This window comes from Pseudochaenichthys georgianus, chromosome 22, assembly GCF_902827115.2.
Source record: "Pseudochaenichthys georgianus chromosome 22, fPseGeo1.2, whole genome shotgun sequence".
In the NCBI taxonomy this organism is placed as follows: domain Eukaryota; kingdom Metazoa; phylum Chordata; class Actinopteri; order Perciformes; family Channichthyidae; genus Pseudochaenichthys; species Pseudochaenichthys georgianus.
The window spans coordinates 19,665,023-19,682,143 of record NC_047524.1 but is presented as its reverse complement, the minus strand read 5'-3'; the positions used below and the strand labels follow the sequence as shown (position 1 = coordinate 19,682,143).

General features: G+C 40.2%; 2 protein-coding genes across 2 annotated transcripts; both read right to left on the bottom strand.

Moving 5' to 3' along the window:
* Positions 1 to 201: 201 nt before the first annotated feature.
* Positions 202 to 4,245, bottom strand: LOC117467736 (uncharacterized). The gene is made up of 2 exons (XM_034111572.2): positions 4,009 to 4,245; positions 202 to 2,801 (listed from the first exon to the last, which is right to left on the bottom strand). Exons 1-2 carry the CDS (start codon positions 4,057 to 4,059, stop codon positions 2,517 to 2,519), a joined length of 336 nt encoding a protein of 111 aa, XP_033967463.1. The 5' UTR covers positions 4,060 to 4,245; the 3' UTR covers positions 202 to 2,516.
* Positions 4,246 to 7,522: 3,277 nt separating this feature from the next.
* On the bottom strand, positions 7,523 to 16,455 carry erich1 (glutamate rich 1). The gene is made up of 6 exons (XM_034111842.2): positions 16,139 to 16,455; positions 15,065 to 15,205; positions 14,777 to 14,920; positions 10,822 to 11,211; positions 9,741 to 9,935; positions 7,523 to 7,681 (listed from the first exon to the last, which is right to left on the bottom strand). Exons 1-6 carry the CDS (start codon positions 16,155 to 16,157, stop codon positions 7,572 to 7,574), a joined length of 999 nt encoding a protein of 332 aa, XP_033967733.1. The 5' UTR covers positions 16,158 to 16,455; the 3' UTR covers positions 7,523 to 7,571.
* Between the last annotated feature and the right edge of the window lie 666 nt (positions 16,456 to 17,121).

The window sequence follows — 17,121 nt, the reverse complement described above, 5'->3', positions numbered from 1 at the left end:
TCGTCATTTAAAACCTGCGATTTCTATTGTAAGTTTTAAACTTCTAGCTAAATGAATCAGTATCCAATGTCATTAAGCCTAATTAGAGCAAACAGTGTGAATCTTACTTTGACTGAAAACACAATTATTTCTTTGTGCGAAAATCACAGCCTAACTCACAGTCACAACACTGTTGAAAGACAATGTGACCCAGAGGTCTGACTAAGTGCAACATGTTTGCCAAATGCTTTTATTTCATCAAACTCTTCCAACATTTTTTCATTACATATAAATCACACTACTAACGGAACAATTCTCGCCTTTATTGGGCACAGCTGAATTTTAATTTGCAGACCTTTCCAGACTGAAATAAATGAGCACTGATGTGACAGACACCCCACAAGCTAACAGATGAATTGTATTGTATTCCAAAAGCAAACACATTTTCAGATATTCCTTTTTTTTTTGTCAGTGCATTGTATTGGCAGTGCTCCCTCATTCGCTGCACAATGCTTAGTGAAACGGGACATTTGCTGCAGTGAGGCGACATGCACTCCCTCACACTCTGATTGAGATCAATAGGTTTTCACAGTGCTCTGTGCTCACTGTGCACCACTGCAGTATATAAAGAGAATCAACCAGAAGCAGCCAGGTGCGTTACAAAGCCCTGAAAAGGACCATCAAATGCAGTTTGTGCCAGCGTCAGATACTTTCAGTTTTGGTTTAAAGAACAGGTCAAGATTAATGGAGTCATGCAGCACATCCATCTGAATCTGTCTGTCATAAAAGTCCCAATTTACCCTGCATTTTTACTTCAGGTGTATATGGTATGAGTATCCTGTTGTTTTGAGACCATCACAATCTCATTATGAAATTGTCAGTTTCTGTCCAGAGCAAGGTGACCAATTGTTCATTCGGTGTCTGATGCCAGTTGGAGCCATTAGCCTCCTCTGGTGGTAAGTGGCTTACAACCATTTTGTTAGTGACCTACTGTGCTAAGTTTCTGGAGGGCCACTATTGTGGCTCTAAAAGCTCCCAACCTGCCACAACTAGCCGCTGGTCAATTTGGCAGGCGGGCAAGGATGGCTTTTAAACAATGGAAAATTGGATTGCAGGGCCTGGCTGACCTCTAAGGGATGACACACTTAATTTAAATCACCAAAACAAAACAAATCACCATCCTCCTTATTCGCGATTTCCAGAATCCTTCTTAAAAAATAAAACTCTCCCTTTGAAAACTTCGCACTGACACCCCCAGCATAACAAACACAAAATCTACATGGGGTAGATTTTCAAATATTCAAATTCAAGATAATGACAGTTTGACCCTGTGCTCTCCATAAGGCACAGCACGCATTCTCAACCACACTCAGCGTCACGCCAAATCTCAAGTGCCCTTTGCACTACTTCAATTTTGGTGTGAACACAAATCCTATAATAAATACAGCTACGTATGGCAATGAGAAGAATGGTGGACGCTGCAGGGGGAATAGTACAAAGTTAGGACGCACAGGGACTGTCTGCCTCTCACGGGTCATTGTCTCTAATTCCAGATTAGGTGAAGGAGTATGTGTGCCAGGAATGATTTTCCACCTGGGTTAATCCCTGGAGAGAACACAGGCTTATCCAGGAGGAATCATACTGTAGTGCATTGCCTGCCTGCCATCCGCAAGTAAATAAAGTCTCATAATCCAGTAAGGTGTATTTGTGCTGTTGTGAAAGTAATGTTTACATGACAGACTCAGGTATCTCAAATAACTATTTTCAATCCACAAAACTGCGCATCCACTCTTCTAGTCTCAATCCACCCTGACCAAACCATTGGGGGAGGATTTCATTTTTCGGAACACAGGAAATCGCTCACTCATGTCCAACACAGCGTCTTATGATTGACAGCCCATGGCCAGAACGCGCCAACAAAAGCTGAGGCCTGTTGATGGATGGCACCTGCTTCTCCTCAGAAGAAATAAGTGAAAGACTTAGGCATAGATGGGGTGCCCAAGCACTTACACATGGCTCTCTGCCTGGGGAGTGAAGGGTGGGTGGGTGGTGGTGGGGGGGGGACACATAGATAGAGTTGCCAACCATCTGTGTACAGAGGGCACTGCCAAGCAACAGACTATTTTTACACCAGGCCTCAATAAGACACACAATGTCTTCAAATTAAACATGGTGGCTTCTTCAAGCTACATTCAGTTTTTGGGAAGTTCCAGCATCATTACATACTCGTTCATATTGCTTCATGCCCTCTCAGTGCATTAAAGACTCTAATATTAGTGAGTAATTGATACCATCAAATAGCATGTCAACTATTTCTATATTTTGTGTTACAGAATTCATCATGACTAGAAGAGGTTCAACTTCCCGCAAACATCACGGTTGAGGTCAGGCTAGTATCGACACTTGCACTTCGTCAGAGAGCACATGGGCCACACTTGGGGCCAGCATAGCTACAATCTTTCATCGTGCTTAAGTGTAGTTACTGGAGCTCAACCTATGACGTGGGTTATTCTATGAAACCTAGCAAGCAAAGGTTATTATTTCAAGAAGACTTTCTGTCCCACAAAGTTGGGAGGTGGGATCTCCTGGCAGGCACCGCCCCGGCGATTGACGTCCAGGAGGGGGATCCTATTGCCCACCATGCTGGCATCAGTGTGGGTACCAACCCACTGCAGCACTCTGGAGGAGGGCCGGTGGTAGAGGGCCAACTGCCTGGCGCTGTAGCCGCACAAGCCGATCCCCACGGCCCCCAGCAGCATCGCCATGCCCGGCATGGACCTCTCAGCGGGGGGTGCAACAGCGACATTATGATAGGCCTGGGTCTGAAAGAGGAGAAAATAGAGGGTGAAATATGATCAGAAGAATGTTGGATTTCTTTGGTATTTTATAATATGAAAGACGAGATCAAAGCAGTTCAGAAATAACATTACTCCTTTTCTAACAATGGCCAGAGAGTTATGATTCGGCATGGATTCAGATCAAAAGGCTTATAAAGCAAGCAGGACAACATGCCCGCCAACATCTCTGGGCATAAAATAACTGGGTTCACCTCAGCTCCCTGTCTCATCCAACCCCTACATTAATCCCACAGAGTATAAAAACTCATCTTTTCCCATTTACCAAATTGCGGTCTGTCTCTTTTGACAAACAAATGGTTTGTCTATTTTGCGACATGGGCCATTTCTTCAGTGGTCCCTTGATAATTATGAAGAGCAAATCATAGAAACCTAATTTAGTTTCAAATGAAGCTGTGTCATAGACAGTTAAAAAGCCATTCACGGGGCTCGCTCATCCGGTTACCATTCCCAATTACAATGCAATGGCCTGTCACCAGCTAGGATTTCTCCATTGTTTGTGATAAACACCACAAAAAGGTGATTGTGTTTAGTGAGAAAAAACAAAAGCATACTGGAACAGAAGCCTGGAAGTAACCCGTATTTGTGGATAATGGTTATATGATATGAAAGTAATGCATTTGATCATCTTGTCACAACAATCTGTTGAGACACTCGACTGAAAGAATTGCTGCATACTGGCAACATAAGGCTTAGCGAAACCTACTTACTGTATGCTCTGTCTCCTAAATGTGCCCATAAAACCAGCACCTTGAATTCACTTCATTACATCAATGGCTGCTCTCATGACTGTCAACGTTATTTCATCTGCCCCCTCCTTCTACTCCTCAAGGGCCATTAGTCATAAAACGCCAAGCACCGTGTAAAATCAAAACTCTTAACTCAAAACAAGTTGCTTGGTGCAGAAACACTGAAATAAAGTGCATCCACTTTGCTTCTTAGATCATTGGCAAGCTACTACTGACTCAGCACTTTATGTGACTGCTATCAGGCAATAGAGAAACCTTAAGTGTCACTACAGTGTGCATCGAAGAGTACAAAAATCACAGCACATCAAAACATCCCGTGGGCGGCTATAACATCTACTTGATCTTATTCCCCTTTATGACAAAGTTGCATTGAGAGATTCAAAGCAGTGTCAATTTATCTTAAGAATAACACTGCTCAAACTCACCTGCAGCAGCCGGATGTAGCCCGGAGTCAATCTGGGGACTCTGAAAAACATTTTGGAGCTTTCCACGATTGTTTTCCTGTCAAATCAGAAAACACTTGGCTCTCTCTTTCTCTGTTAAGCTCCTCTTCCTGGACTCCCAGGACAGGAATCCCACGTACAGTGGGTCTGTCCGGGTGTGTGTGGACACTTCAACCTGTGCTCAGTTATCTGATGCAGGACAGGCTGCTCAGCCCTTATAACGTCTCCTTCCTGTTTTTGCATAACAGGCAGTCTCCACGTGGTGTGTCTAAGGGGATTACAGAAACTGGCATAAAGAGGGAAGGTTGAAAGGAGTGCTGCCAAATATAAAGTACACCAACCTTTAGTGTAATCATCCTGACATCATGTTATACATTATTCTGTCTATAACTGATTTACTATTAAGCAATCGGTAATACAAATTGGTGTTAGTATTAAAATGCACTTATACATTTGCTGTATTGATAAATTGATCATTGATGATTATCAATACCTTCAAGATTTTGATTATTTCAGCCCCCACCATTCATATAAGTGTGTATTAAATATGTATGGTCAGTCAGAGTAGTGTTAATGTAAGCACTTATAGGGGGATAACACTGTATATTCGGCCAATTTCAATGTTTTTAAATATTTTTCAGCATTTTGATGAATTATTCCCTCCTTATTTCTGTAAGTTTGATTCAGATTCTGATGACTTTATCGGCCATTAGATTTGCATTAACATTAAATATGTCTTTTGCACTGGCCTATTAGACAACATACACAACATGAATGCATCTTAAAAACGTAATGGGACCAAATGGCAGTAATAAAAGTGCTGAGTGTTTATCCACTGGTGTGTGTATGTGCGGGTGGAGGGTGCAGGCGATTTCTAAGGGGCCACTCTTATTGAAAATGGTCACAGCTGATAGAATAAAGGATTTCTTGTAATTGTTCTTCCTGGCCATTGGGACTTCTAGTCTGCGGCCTGATGGCTGCAACTGAAGTGCTGAGTCCGAGAAATGGCTGGAGCTCTTGTAGATCTCATTGTTGACATGAAAACAAAGTGGGAAATGATAAATGAGGTGTTGACAGCTACATTAGCATCAAACATAACTGATTTCTGACTTCAGCACTTCCTTTAAGTGCTTTACACAGGACACCCAAGTCATCTGAAGTGAGAGCCACTCGAACAATTTTGAATCTTCAGAGTGAGTCGACTTTAATGTTTCTTTCTGGCTTTCTAAGGCCATGTCAGCAATTTTTTAGAGCTTTAATATCATCCCTGCCCCAGGGGTCGTGGTCTCAGACTGAGGACTTATAATGAGGTAGCTGTGCTGATAACTTCTCTCTACAGTGAGAACAGCCAACAATAACCTTCCTCTCATCTCTGGTAATAGGACCCAATTCGGCCTCCCAGCTCATGCACCCATGAATACTCCCAAACTCTGGAGATTTAAAGTAATATAGGAGGGAATTCAAGGCCTTTATAGGAAAAGGCATTGATGTAAAAATAATAATAAGAAAGAAAGTCTGTACAAAATTCCATGACAATGCATCAAATGGATGATGATAGTTTTTTAGTCTGGACCAAAGTGGTGGAGTCGGGAATACATGGACCATTAATTTTCATCTTTATATTATGATGTTACATAAGCATATCAAGCTATCTGCTTTTTGCCCTTATTGTCTCCTCTGGCTAATGTCTGCAAAACGAGTCCTGAGCGTCCATCAGACAGCACCTGGTGAGCACCTGTACTGTATAACCTGCTGGTGCATCCCAACAAACAACAGAGCTGGTGTGGCAGACAAGTCTCTCTCAGGTCATCACAATGCCACCCCACAGGTGAGATAATTCTCTGCCCTTTTCTTGAACTTGCCTCCTGACTTTCAGAAATGAGTAAATATTCTAGAAATAGATTACCTGAGCTGTGGACGGGTCTGTTGATGCGGAAGGTTTAGCTACTGACACCACGTGTGGTACTGCTTCCCGAGGTCAATCAATTACAGACCAGACTACCAATCTACCTCTGTGCTCTGGTTAAATTAAACTAAAGTAGGACGCAGGACATTTTAACGCAAGCTGTACCTCTTTTTTACACTATAACTGGACAATGTCTGTTAACTGTGCACCTGCTTAAAGTGTCTATTTTTTATTCATACAAATGTCTCACTGAGTCTACCTGTGTAAATAAAGGATTAGACAAAGACTGTGTTTCTATATTGAGCTTACAGTTAGATAAGGTCAACAAGTAGGTGTTGGGATCAAGTGATGGGATTAATGATCCTTAAGTATCATCAGTTTTGCCTCCCTGAAGACCATTAATCAACCATGTAAGGTAAGTGAAACAGCAGGTTTGAAAAGGCATGAGGAATAACATCTCCAGACATGGATTTGCGGACAGTGTAGTGCAGATAAATGACAAGCTATTAGGGATAATAGGCTGGGTTTAAATGTCATAAAATCTGTGAGCGTCGGCTGACATTTTCTTCTTCTCTGGCGATTAGAAGGTCGGGTGAGGAAGAAGGATGTTAGGTTACTACGAGTTAAATGTTAGATCACTTTGAACTACATAAGAAAACCACCTTAACAAACAGGCAGTAAGTAACTTACTTAAGGTTACTTTAGTAAGTTACTGGCTGATTTAGTAACAGTTACTAAATCAGCCTACTATCACCTAAAGAATATATCTAGGATTAAAAGACTAATGTCACAGCAGGAATTGGAAAAACTTGTCCATGCTTTTATCTTCAGTAGACTCGACTACTGCAAAGGTGTCTTCACAGGTCTCACTAAAAAATCTATTAGAAAGCTGCAGCTGATTCAGAACGCCGCTGCTCGAGTCCTCACTAACACTAAGAAAGTGGATCACAGCACTCCTGTTCTGAAGTCTTTACACTGGCTTCCTGTGTGTCAAAGAATAGATTTCAAAATACTGCTGCTGGTTTATAAAGCTTTGAATGGTTTAGGCCCAAAATACATTACTGACCTCCTGCTAAATGATGAACCATCCAGATCTCTCAGGTCTTCAGGGACTGGTCAGCTTTCTGTCCCCAGAGTCAGAAATAAACATGGAGAAGCAGCGTTCAGTTATTATGCTCCAAATATCTGGAACAAACTCCCTGAAAACTGCAGGTCCGCTGCAACTCTGACTACTTTTAAATCCAGGCTGAAGACTTTTCTTTTTGCCGCTGCTTTTAATTGAACTATTCATATCTTAAACTGCACTGTAACTTTTATCCATGTATTTTTATCTTTTTTTTTTAATGACTGATTTTAAATGCCATTTTTTTTTTAATGTCTTTCGTTTTTTGTAAAGCACTTTGAATTGCCTTGTGTTGAAAGGTGCTATATATATATATAAATTGCCTTGCCTTGCCTTGCCTAAGGTTGGCCTTAGTTTTGCCCAGCTCAGGAATAATGGCTTTGTTTTGCCCACAGAACAGAACTGGATTAGAAAAAGGCATAGAATAAATGGAAACAAATATTTTATAACAAAATATATTATGCAGCATCACCACATTGGAAATAATCCTTCAGTATAGTCTCTTTTCAGTGTGATTTACATCCTCCTGGGTGCATCAGGAGAGAGCTCTGTCTTCTTGTCTCCTTGCATAGGAAGAATGTCTGTGATCCAGTATTGGAACAGTGCAGCGACTGCAGCGGTTTCCTCTAAAACACAAAAGAGACAAAGAGCAACATTTCAGTTACAGTTGACAACACATTACCAGAGGAACACTTAGTGTTTTCTACAGAGAGACTTGCTGTTGTATCTGCAGCATAATAAATCCAATTCCCCAGCCAGTGTTCAAATGTACTTCCTAAATCTCTAAATGTAGACATTCAACCCAAAACGTCTGTCTTCCACCCAAGACAGAATTATTTTTGAAAAGCTAGAATTCTATGTATTCAATCTATTCAGAACATGATATTATACGTTTGAACCACTTATATAATTAGATTACAGTGGTTACGTAGAATTGCTTCTGACTTGTGTGATCAAAACCTTCAAAATAATTTAGAACTTTTGTATTTAATTCCAAAATTGCAAATGTATTGAACAAAGATCAGTTATATATCTTTTTATTCACAAAACATGTTTTTATCTAATAAAATGTTGTGCTTAAGTTCATATTTGTAGGCGTTCGACTTACAAAAACAACATTTTCCCTTCTCACAGCACTTCCCATTTTATTCATATAACAACTTTTTTTTGTTTGACGTCATAAAGTATGACTCAGACATTCAAAGCTTCATTTGATTGTTATCAAATGTAAAAAAAGAATGTTGTTCAGCCACACAAACATCAAACAGTCGTCCCATTGCAGTGATCCAGGAATGTTAAGTAAATTACAGCAAGAGTGCCAATGCCTTTGATTTAAATGCTTACAATGTAAAGCCGAGTTAAATGAATAAATTAAAACAAACTACAAAGAGTCATTCACAAGGAATCCTTCTCTGTTCTATTTGAATACATCAGCATTTAGAAAGAAAGCATTACTAAAACTAAATGACAAATGAGCTGCATGGAGATGACAGACACAACCAAAACAGGCTATAGAGAACTGCAAACTGCTTTTTACACGTTGTTGTCTTGGCAACACAGACAGGATGAGTCAAGCGGCACTTAGTGGCCGCCAATGCCCTGAATCTCCTGGCTGGCCTTTCTTTCTCTTCCTCACACACATGCACCTGTGCATGTGACAGCAGCAAAGTCCCTGCTGATCCTATTAAGCAGCAAGCAAGCCAACCATGCAAACACACACAGGCACACGCAGAGGTGAAACGTGTCAGGTGACTCATAAGTTGTTTAGGCTATTGACAAAGTAAAAGGCAAGACGGACAAGTTCAGACATGTTGGTTAACTCATAGTGGAGGTGACCTGTTTAATATGGACAAGACCTGATCTATTAGGGCAAATTAAGGACAGGTGCGTACAGGTAAAGGCTGATAAAGGCAAGTAAGGGCAGGTATACTCGGGCAAACAATAATCATCAATATAAGGGCTCGTACAATAGGAGGCAAGTGCAGTCAGACAGAGGCATGTAGCAGCCTGCAGGGCAAAGAGGTGCCTTAGGCAGATCCATGCAAGCAGAGGCCAAGAGTGAAGCATGGAGCAGAATTCAATCTCCGAAACAAAAGCGGTTTAATCATGCTTTTTGCTCCTTTACTCATCGTTTATTGTTTTTCTTTAGAATACGTTTTAGGTTATAGAAATCAATTGAAGGTAAGACAGTTATCATGCCATAAATCAAATAACATTGAAAAAGAAAGAAAAGTTGGATTTCTTTGATCATTTTATACAGTACAAAAAAAGGATGTAAACAATTGAAATGGAAAATGTAACTTATATAGACATATGTGACCAAAAGGTGACCATTGGTGGCAAAAAAAGGACTCCATATATGTTGAAGTTTTTACATTTTTGAAACTCTCTTTACAACCTCTCTTGTGCGGTCCACTCTGCTCCGTGTAATTAGTATTTGACATTCATTTTCGTTTCATATAATTCTTTTATTTTTTAAGCTTGAATTTGATTTTTTTTTTTTATGTGTTGAACAAATGGTGTAACTTTGTCTTTTTTTACGAAAGCATTTGAAACCCACCACTGGGTTATGCGATTAAGTACAAAGTTCCTAACATTTTCATTTAAAGCCTTTAATGACTTTCCAGATCTTACCCTTGATTCAATTACACAGTTAAAGTATTGAATGATCATTGCATCACTGACCTGCAGACAGAGGAGAAGTGTTGTGGAGCTCCTGCAGGGCTTTTTCCAGTTTGTCTGCCTCCTGCTGCTGGACTAAGGCCTTCAGACTGTAGAGCTGCTTCAGGAGGGAGGTGGGCCGACATCTCCTGGCCACGCTGCTCAGAAGCTCCTCCACCGTCCCAGACAGGAGGGGCAGCTGGTCTAAACGAGAGGAGGCTGCAGGAGCACGGAAGAAAGGAGAGGTGGTCCGTTATTTACAATGCGCTAACATCTTCATATTATATTTTAACATTGGAGCAGATTTATCCAACTGGAGCTGACAACAACAGTCATAAATTGCACTGAATATAAAGCAATTACATCAAATTAGAAAAACAAATCACCTAGGATGTGTTTTCTTTTACAGAGGCAGACTGGGTAAATGTAATGTCAGTGCAGTCACACCATTTATTATTATTCTTCTATATTTTACGCAGCTGTAGCAGCTACTAATGGCCGAGGCTTTTATTGCCTAATGTCCAGGTTTTGTATTCTCAGTTTGCCCCAAATCCACATTTTTTACTTTTATGATATATAGAGCATTGCAACATTTGCTAAAGTCTGTTATTTTTGCTTGGTTTGATTTCAAATAAATGTTAATGAAATCAAAGCTGTTGACAATGATTACACACTGACATTGAGACATAGATACATCTAGCAACACACACTTAAGTTTTCATCTAGTTCCTTCTAATGGTACTGCAATTCTAGCTATTACATTTTCATCCAATTACTGATGCTTCATTTTAGAATACTTTTCTGTGTAATTCATCCTGGCACTGTTAAAAAAGTGCATAAGTGCAATGATTACTGTTTTAATGACCACGTTTCTTTTTTAGCTTTTGGCTGAAGTTAATTATGTGTTTGTAAACTACATCTTAGAAAACCATCAGTGTTGGGCATAATAGCACCTCAAATGATTGGCGTTGTTGGCAGGGTATACATTTTCCAGATATTACCATAAAATTAGCACAAGCTGTAGCAATGGCTGCGAGATTTATTACAGAGAATGTGTGAGACGATCAGATCCAAAAAATCAAGCACCCCTGGACTCAATACTTACAATCAGACATATAGATTTCCATTGTTGTCCTGAGAAAGTCTGACACCTCGGCTGCTCTCCTTTCATTATCCTCTTCCTCCTCCTCCACATCTTTTTGGTATGTGAACTCCAGAGCAGCTGCTCGGGGCATCAGACCCATGGAGAGCAGCTTCTCTTTGTGCCGTTTCTTCTTCAGCTTCCTTTTCTTGTTCTTGCTCATTTGCTCTCCTGCCTCATCCACATGTGTCTGACTCTGACCTGTGCCGGGCTCACTCACTGAAGCTGCTCCACCTTCCCCAGAGTCTTGATGAAGGGTTGGTTTCCTTTTCCTTCTTCTCTTTCTTCTTCTTCTTCTCTGTTCTTCCTCTTTATCTTGGTCTAGTTCTTCGCTGCTGTCATGGCTGCTCTCCTCTGCAGGAAACAAGATCAAAAACTCTAGATAAATATTATTAAACTTATAAAATACTTGGCTTTCTCCTTATGGACCTCTCAGAACTATAAAAGTAAGATTTTGGAGTTCATGTCAGCGCAGGGTAAGAGATAGCATATTTTGTACAGCTAATTCCACGAAATAAACTTCTTGTTTTTGGCTGATTGCATCTAAAAAGAACGATCAGCTTTGTGGCTATTGACTGAAAATAAATATGGCTTCAAATGGAACAAACTTATGACTAAAGGTGGTTTATAAAAGTACAGTAGAGTCAATATTTTGTATGTGTAATGTTATTTAGTACCTCTTGACAGAATAGTACTCAAAAATCATTTTATCATTGATGTATTGATTATATACAATAGTACAGTGGGGCAAAAAAGTATTTAGTCAGCCACCAATTGTGCAAGTTCTCCCACTTAAAAAGATGAGAGGCCTGTAATTTTCCTCCTAGGTACACTTCAACTATGAGAGACAGAATGGGGGGAAAGAATCCAGGAAATCACATTGTAGGATTTTTAATGAATTAATTGGTAAATTCCTCGGTAAAATAAGTATTTGGTCACCTACAAACAAACAAGATTTCTGGCTCTCACAGACATGTAACTTCTTCTTTAAGAGCCTCCTCTGTCCTCCACTCGTTAACTGTATTAATGGCACTTGTTTGAACTCGTTATCAGTATAAAAGACACCTGTCCACAACCTCAAACAGTCACACTCTAAACTCCACTATGGCCAACACCAAAGAGCTGTCAAAGGACACCAGAAACAAAATTGTAGACCTGCACCAGGCTGGGAAGACTGAATCTGGAATAGGTAAGCAGCTTGGTGTGAAGAAATCAACTGTGGGAGCAATTATTAGAAAATGGAAGACATACAAGACCACTGATAATCTCCCTCGATCTGGGGCTCCACGCAAGATCTCACCCCGTGGGGTCAAAATGATCACAAGAACGGTGAGCAAAAATCCCAGAACCACACGGGGGGACCTAGTCAATGACCTGCAGAGAGCTGGGACCAAAGTAACAAAGGCTACTATCAGTAACACACTACGCCGCCAGGGACTCAAATCCTGCAGTGCCAGACGTGTCCCCCTGCTTAAGCCAGTACATGTCCAGGCCTGTCTGAAGTTTGCTAGAGAGCATTTAGATGATCCAGAAGAGGATTGGGAGAATGTCATATGGTCAGATGAAACCAAAATAGAACTTTTTGGTAAAAACTCAACTAGACGTGTTTGGAGGAGAAAGAATGCTGAGTTGCATCCAAAGAACACCATACCTACTGTGAAACATGGGGGTGGAAACATCATGCTTTGGGGCTGTTTTTCTGCAAAGGGACCAGGACGACTGATCCGTGTAAAGGAAAGAATGAATGGGGCCATGTATCGTGAGATTTTGAGTGACAACCTCCTTCCATCAGCAAGGGCATTGAAGATGAAACGTGGCTCGGTCTTTCAGCATGACAATGATCCCAAACACACCGCCCGGGCAACGAAGGATTGGCTTCGTAAGAAGCATTTCAAGGTCCTGGAGTGGCCTAGCCAGTCTCCAGATCTCAACCCCATAGAAAATCTTTGGAGGGAGTTGAAAGTCCGTGTTGCCCAGCGACAGCCCCAAAACATCACTGCTCTGGAGGAGATCTGCATGGAGGAATGGGCCAAAATACCAGCAACAGTGTGTGAAAACCTTGTGAAGACTTACAGAAAACGTTTGACCTCTGTCATTGCCAACAAAGGGTATATAACAAAGTATTGAGATGAACTTTTGTTATTGACCAAATACTTATTTTCCACCATAATTTGCAAATAAATTCTTTAAAAAACAGACAACGTGATGTTCTGGATTTTTTGTTCTCATTTTGTCTCTCATAGTTGAGGTATACCTAGGATGAAAATTACAGGCCTCTCTCATCTTTTTAAGTGGGAGAACTTGCACAATTGATGGCTGACTAAATACTTTTTTGTCCCACTGTATCTGTATCTCCAACGCCTTGGGTAACAATTTCCCTTATTTTGAATCCAGCACTCCGATGAACGTGAAATAAAAACAGGGCCAACGTGCATGTTAACTTGCATTGTGCATACACACACACCACATCATTAGAGCTCCTGCAGTTTTATTTTAGTTTCTTTTGCTTTTGAGGTTAGTTGCTGCTAAAATAAATGCTGCCGGAATAAGAAGTCTCTTCTCTTATGTCTTATTATTTGAACCATTAAATGTAATGTCTAGAGATTAACTGTGAGCCCATGCAGTAACAGCTCCCTCTCTCCGCCTCGCCACACCTCCCCTCTCTTTAACAACTCAAAGAGGCATTGAAGGGTCAAAGAAGTCAGCTCCCATCCAAAAGTTAGTGACCCGTTTACGCTAGTGAGCAGCGAATAGGCTTACAGCCAGAACATGATGCAGCAGAGAGAATGGCTGTGCAATAATGACCAGAACTGAAGAGGAACTACACTGTTCAATTTAGTATATTATTGATTTTTGGACTGATTTGAAAGGCCACCCTGACAGCGCTTCACCATTTGAAACAGCCATGAGAGTAAACAGAGATGCATCATTCCCGGAACATGTGCACAAGAGAAAATATTTATGGTAAAATTGTACTCATTCTGTCCTTTTGCGGTGGCTTAAAATAAACGTAAGTATCTCTAATCAATGTGTTGCTCAGCATATAGAAACAGATAATTGCTTAAAGTCTTGATAAATGTGTCTTTAATAGCCACACCTGCCACACATTATATATATCAAAGAATTTAGTAAAAACACAAAATAGGGATCACTTTAAGACAGAAGTGGACACTTTGGTTGTCCAATATTTATTTTTAAATTGGAAGCCCTGTTCAGACCGCACTGGTAAAGTGTAAACACAGTAAGAAGATATATCTGTGATGCATCACAATATAATTTCTACTTGCTAACGATGTACTCTGTCTATAATATTATATTGATATGTGACTTCTCTTATGGTGCACAACCCGTGCTGATCTTAAACATAAAAACGCTTGCATTAAGGTGCTGTTAGGAAGACAACTGCAAATAATCAAACTAAACCTAATATTTTATTCTAGTAATCTAATAATCTCTTCTGTTTCATTGAGGTAATGCAGAAGCCTGTCAGGTGGATGGAGGTTGGCATTAAGTAAGATGATGAGTACAGAGGCAGGTGTAATGAGTCTGGACTCTTATTAAAGTCTGATTATTCCAGTTGGTTCATGAAGAGACTAGTCTAGATGGAGCACAGACAAAATAAACCGTCTTTAAATGATGCATAATCACTGCAGCATGGATACAAGTTTACTCTGACAAACAATCCATTCAATAGACAGATCAAAGTGAAAATCACAGAAGCACAACCACCATCTGTGTTCAAGCTCGCTTTGTTCAGAAACACAATTGATGTCTGTTTCCCCTAAATTGAGTGGCAGAGACAATCAAGAAGAGTGACTTTATACATGAAAGTCAACCTAGAGAATCCCATGCAGTAAATCTCTCCTAGCTTTATGATGCACAGTACAAGTCCATAAAAGTACGATTATGGCCATCTTACCAGCTGGGTCCTCTGCACTATTTATGCTCTCTAACTGGGAGAGTGTGACGGATTTCTCTGAATCTCGTTTGTAGTCTGCAGGAGGAGGTAAGGCTGTGTACATCCGCCTGCCCGGATTGTCTGCACTCTGTGTCGTCCCTGCATCTGATGAGAAAGACATGAAGAATAAATTAAAGTTAAAAACGCAAATGGTAAGAGCAGCCAAGTGGCAGCAGTTATCCGCATACCATAATAAAGATTATACATTTTAAGCAGCAAGTGAAGCCAGTTAAGTGAATGTGATCTTACCAATGGCAGTGTCCTGTTGAGAGGCTTTGCTCTTCACATGTGTGTTTTTGGATAGTGCATCTACAATCCTTGGTGGGCTGGGTTCCTTCTGCTGCTTGGGAGCTGCAGGGTAAAGCCTCCTGAGCACTTTTGATTGAAATACTAGGTGAAAAAAGTAAACCAACTGTTAATGTCATACATTGTTATTGTCAAGTACTTGTCTTTGTATGTGAAAAACAATAATCCAAACTAAAAACAACAGAGGCCAGGTGCTGGCTAAAAGAAAACTAGAGCTGTGTCCAGTTTTAACACATTAAATATTAATTATCAATGTATATTGGTTTATATGTATAGTGTTATTTTTGTGTTTGTATGTTTATAGAGTATCTTGGTTTTATTACATTGAAATTGTTTACTTTGACTATAGGCTACACTGTAAAGTCACACTAAGAAAAGAGGAACACATCAATAAATGCAATGTAAATCCGATTGTGGGTTGTATATCAAATGTAAGTTTAATATAAAGCAGGACGAATTTAAAGGAAACACCAGCTCAAAGAGCATATTTGAAATAGGTCTTATTGAAAGGCCATGTGCATGTTGAATAGATAGTAAGTACTGCAAATGTATCAATGCAAGAGCAGTATAGTATTATCAATAATCCTACAACTACGAACTATTAAGACTACTTCTAATAAAGCACATGTTTATATATTTCGTAAGAAATGTTAAAGGACTACATTTTTAATACATATTGTTCAAATTGTGAAATACCCAAAATAACTAACATAAATAGCAACATAAACTGTACCGGATTTTAATGGAAAAGTGAAAAGCTTTAATATAAACTCAACGTATGCTGCTGTTCACCATAACAATGACTTAGTATTGGACACCAGTATTGACACACGCGCACTCTGAAAACTGTAGTTAAGATCTGACAGTCAAACACGTGCATTTGTTTACAACACAGCTAGAACGCACTTAACGCGAGATTTAGGCCGCTAGTTGGCTAGCTGGTTACATGCAATTCAACAGGTTTAAGGTATTTTTCATGTGACTAATAACTTAATTTGCGACACCTGTGCTGCTCACCTTCTTTCCTACGTGCCATATTGACATAGCGTTATATATCCGAGTGGAGAAGAAGAGTGCCTATACTACAATGTAACAGCAGCTAGCTAGCTAATATGCTACAAGCTAGCTGAGTTAGCAACCCAGCATGCTAGCTTTTAACATTAGCTTGATTCATAATAGATGTTTACGTCACGCAACTGTGGAAATGTTGTGCGCTGTAACGGTCCGTGTTAAAAAAAGATAATATAATGGCTAGGGTTAACTATACTTTAAAAATGTAGAGTATAAGTGCAATAATGCTCGGTCTACTCCTGCTGCACTGTCCCTCTCCCCAACACCAGCTCACAGACGGGTAAGTTAGAGCTCACTTGGTAAAATGGCGCCGATTCACATTCAAAAACATGTCAATTTAATGTAACCATAGTTGTCAGAAAGGACAAGTACCTGTATATCATACTTCAATATATTGTTTTAATCGGACAAACCCACTCTACAAATCGGCATTTAAAGCAGCCTTGTTCAGTTCATGTGTAGAACATAATAGCATTTTTTGGAGCTGCTCGACCAGTGTGATGAGAAATACATGATAAAATAAAACATTTTTTTAGTGAGGCAAATTGCTTCTACAATATTAAATGGGAGACGAATTAAAATGTGACTCTTGTTACTTCAAAAACTCAAACGAATTTCACAAGCGTGTCTCACTGCCCAAGAAAATAAAGCCACATTTAGTTTTTGAACACTTTACTGTACACTGCCAACTTTCTCTCATTAGGTTTGATGAGTGCCATGCTTCAGACTAGAGCTCCCCATGTGTTTGAATCCTGCAATAACAGCGGTTTGGGGTGTGCGCACACCACGCCAGCTGTAGGACGGGGTGGAAGCGAGATGAGAATACTAAGCAGGCACCTCATGGCTCAGCATCAGCACCGGGCTGAGTTAGGATTTGCGCACCCTCCAAACTTGGCTTGGAACCACAGCATGTGAACGGGCTTTGCAGG

Coding starts and splice junctions, on each gene's coding strand:
- LOC117467736 (XM_034111572.2), bottom strand. CDS start 4,059: ATGTTTTTCAGAGTCCCCAGATTGACTCCGGGCTACATCCGGCTGCTG. Junction 2,802..4,008: donor GCTACATCCGGCTGCTGCAG/GTGAGTTTGAGC, acceptor CTCCTCTTTCAG/ACCCAGGCCTATCATAATGT.
- erich1 (XM_034111842.2), bottom strand. Junction 9,936..10,821: donor GGAAATCTATATGTCTGATT/GTAAGTATTGAG, acceptor GTGCTCCTGCAG/CCTCCTCTCGTTTAGACCAG. Junction 7,682..9,740: donor CACTTCTCCTCTGTCTGCAG/GTCAGTGATGCA, acceptor TTTGTGTTTTAG/AGGAAACCGCTGCAGTCGCT.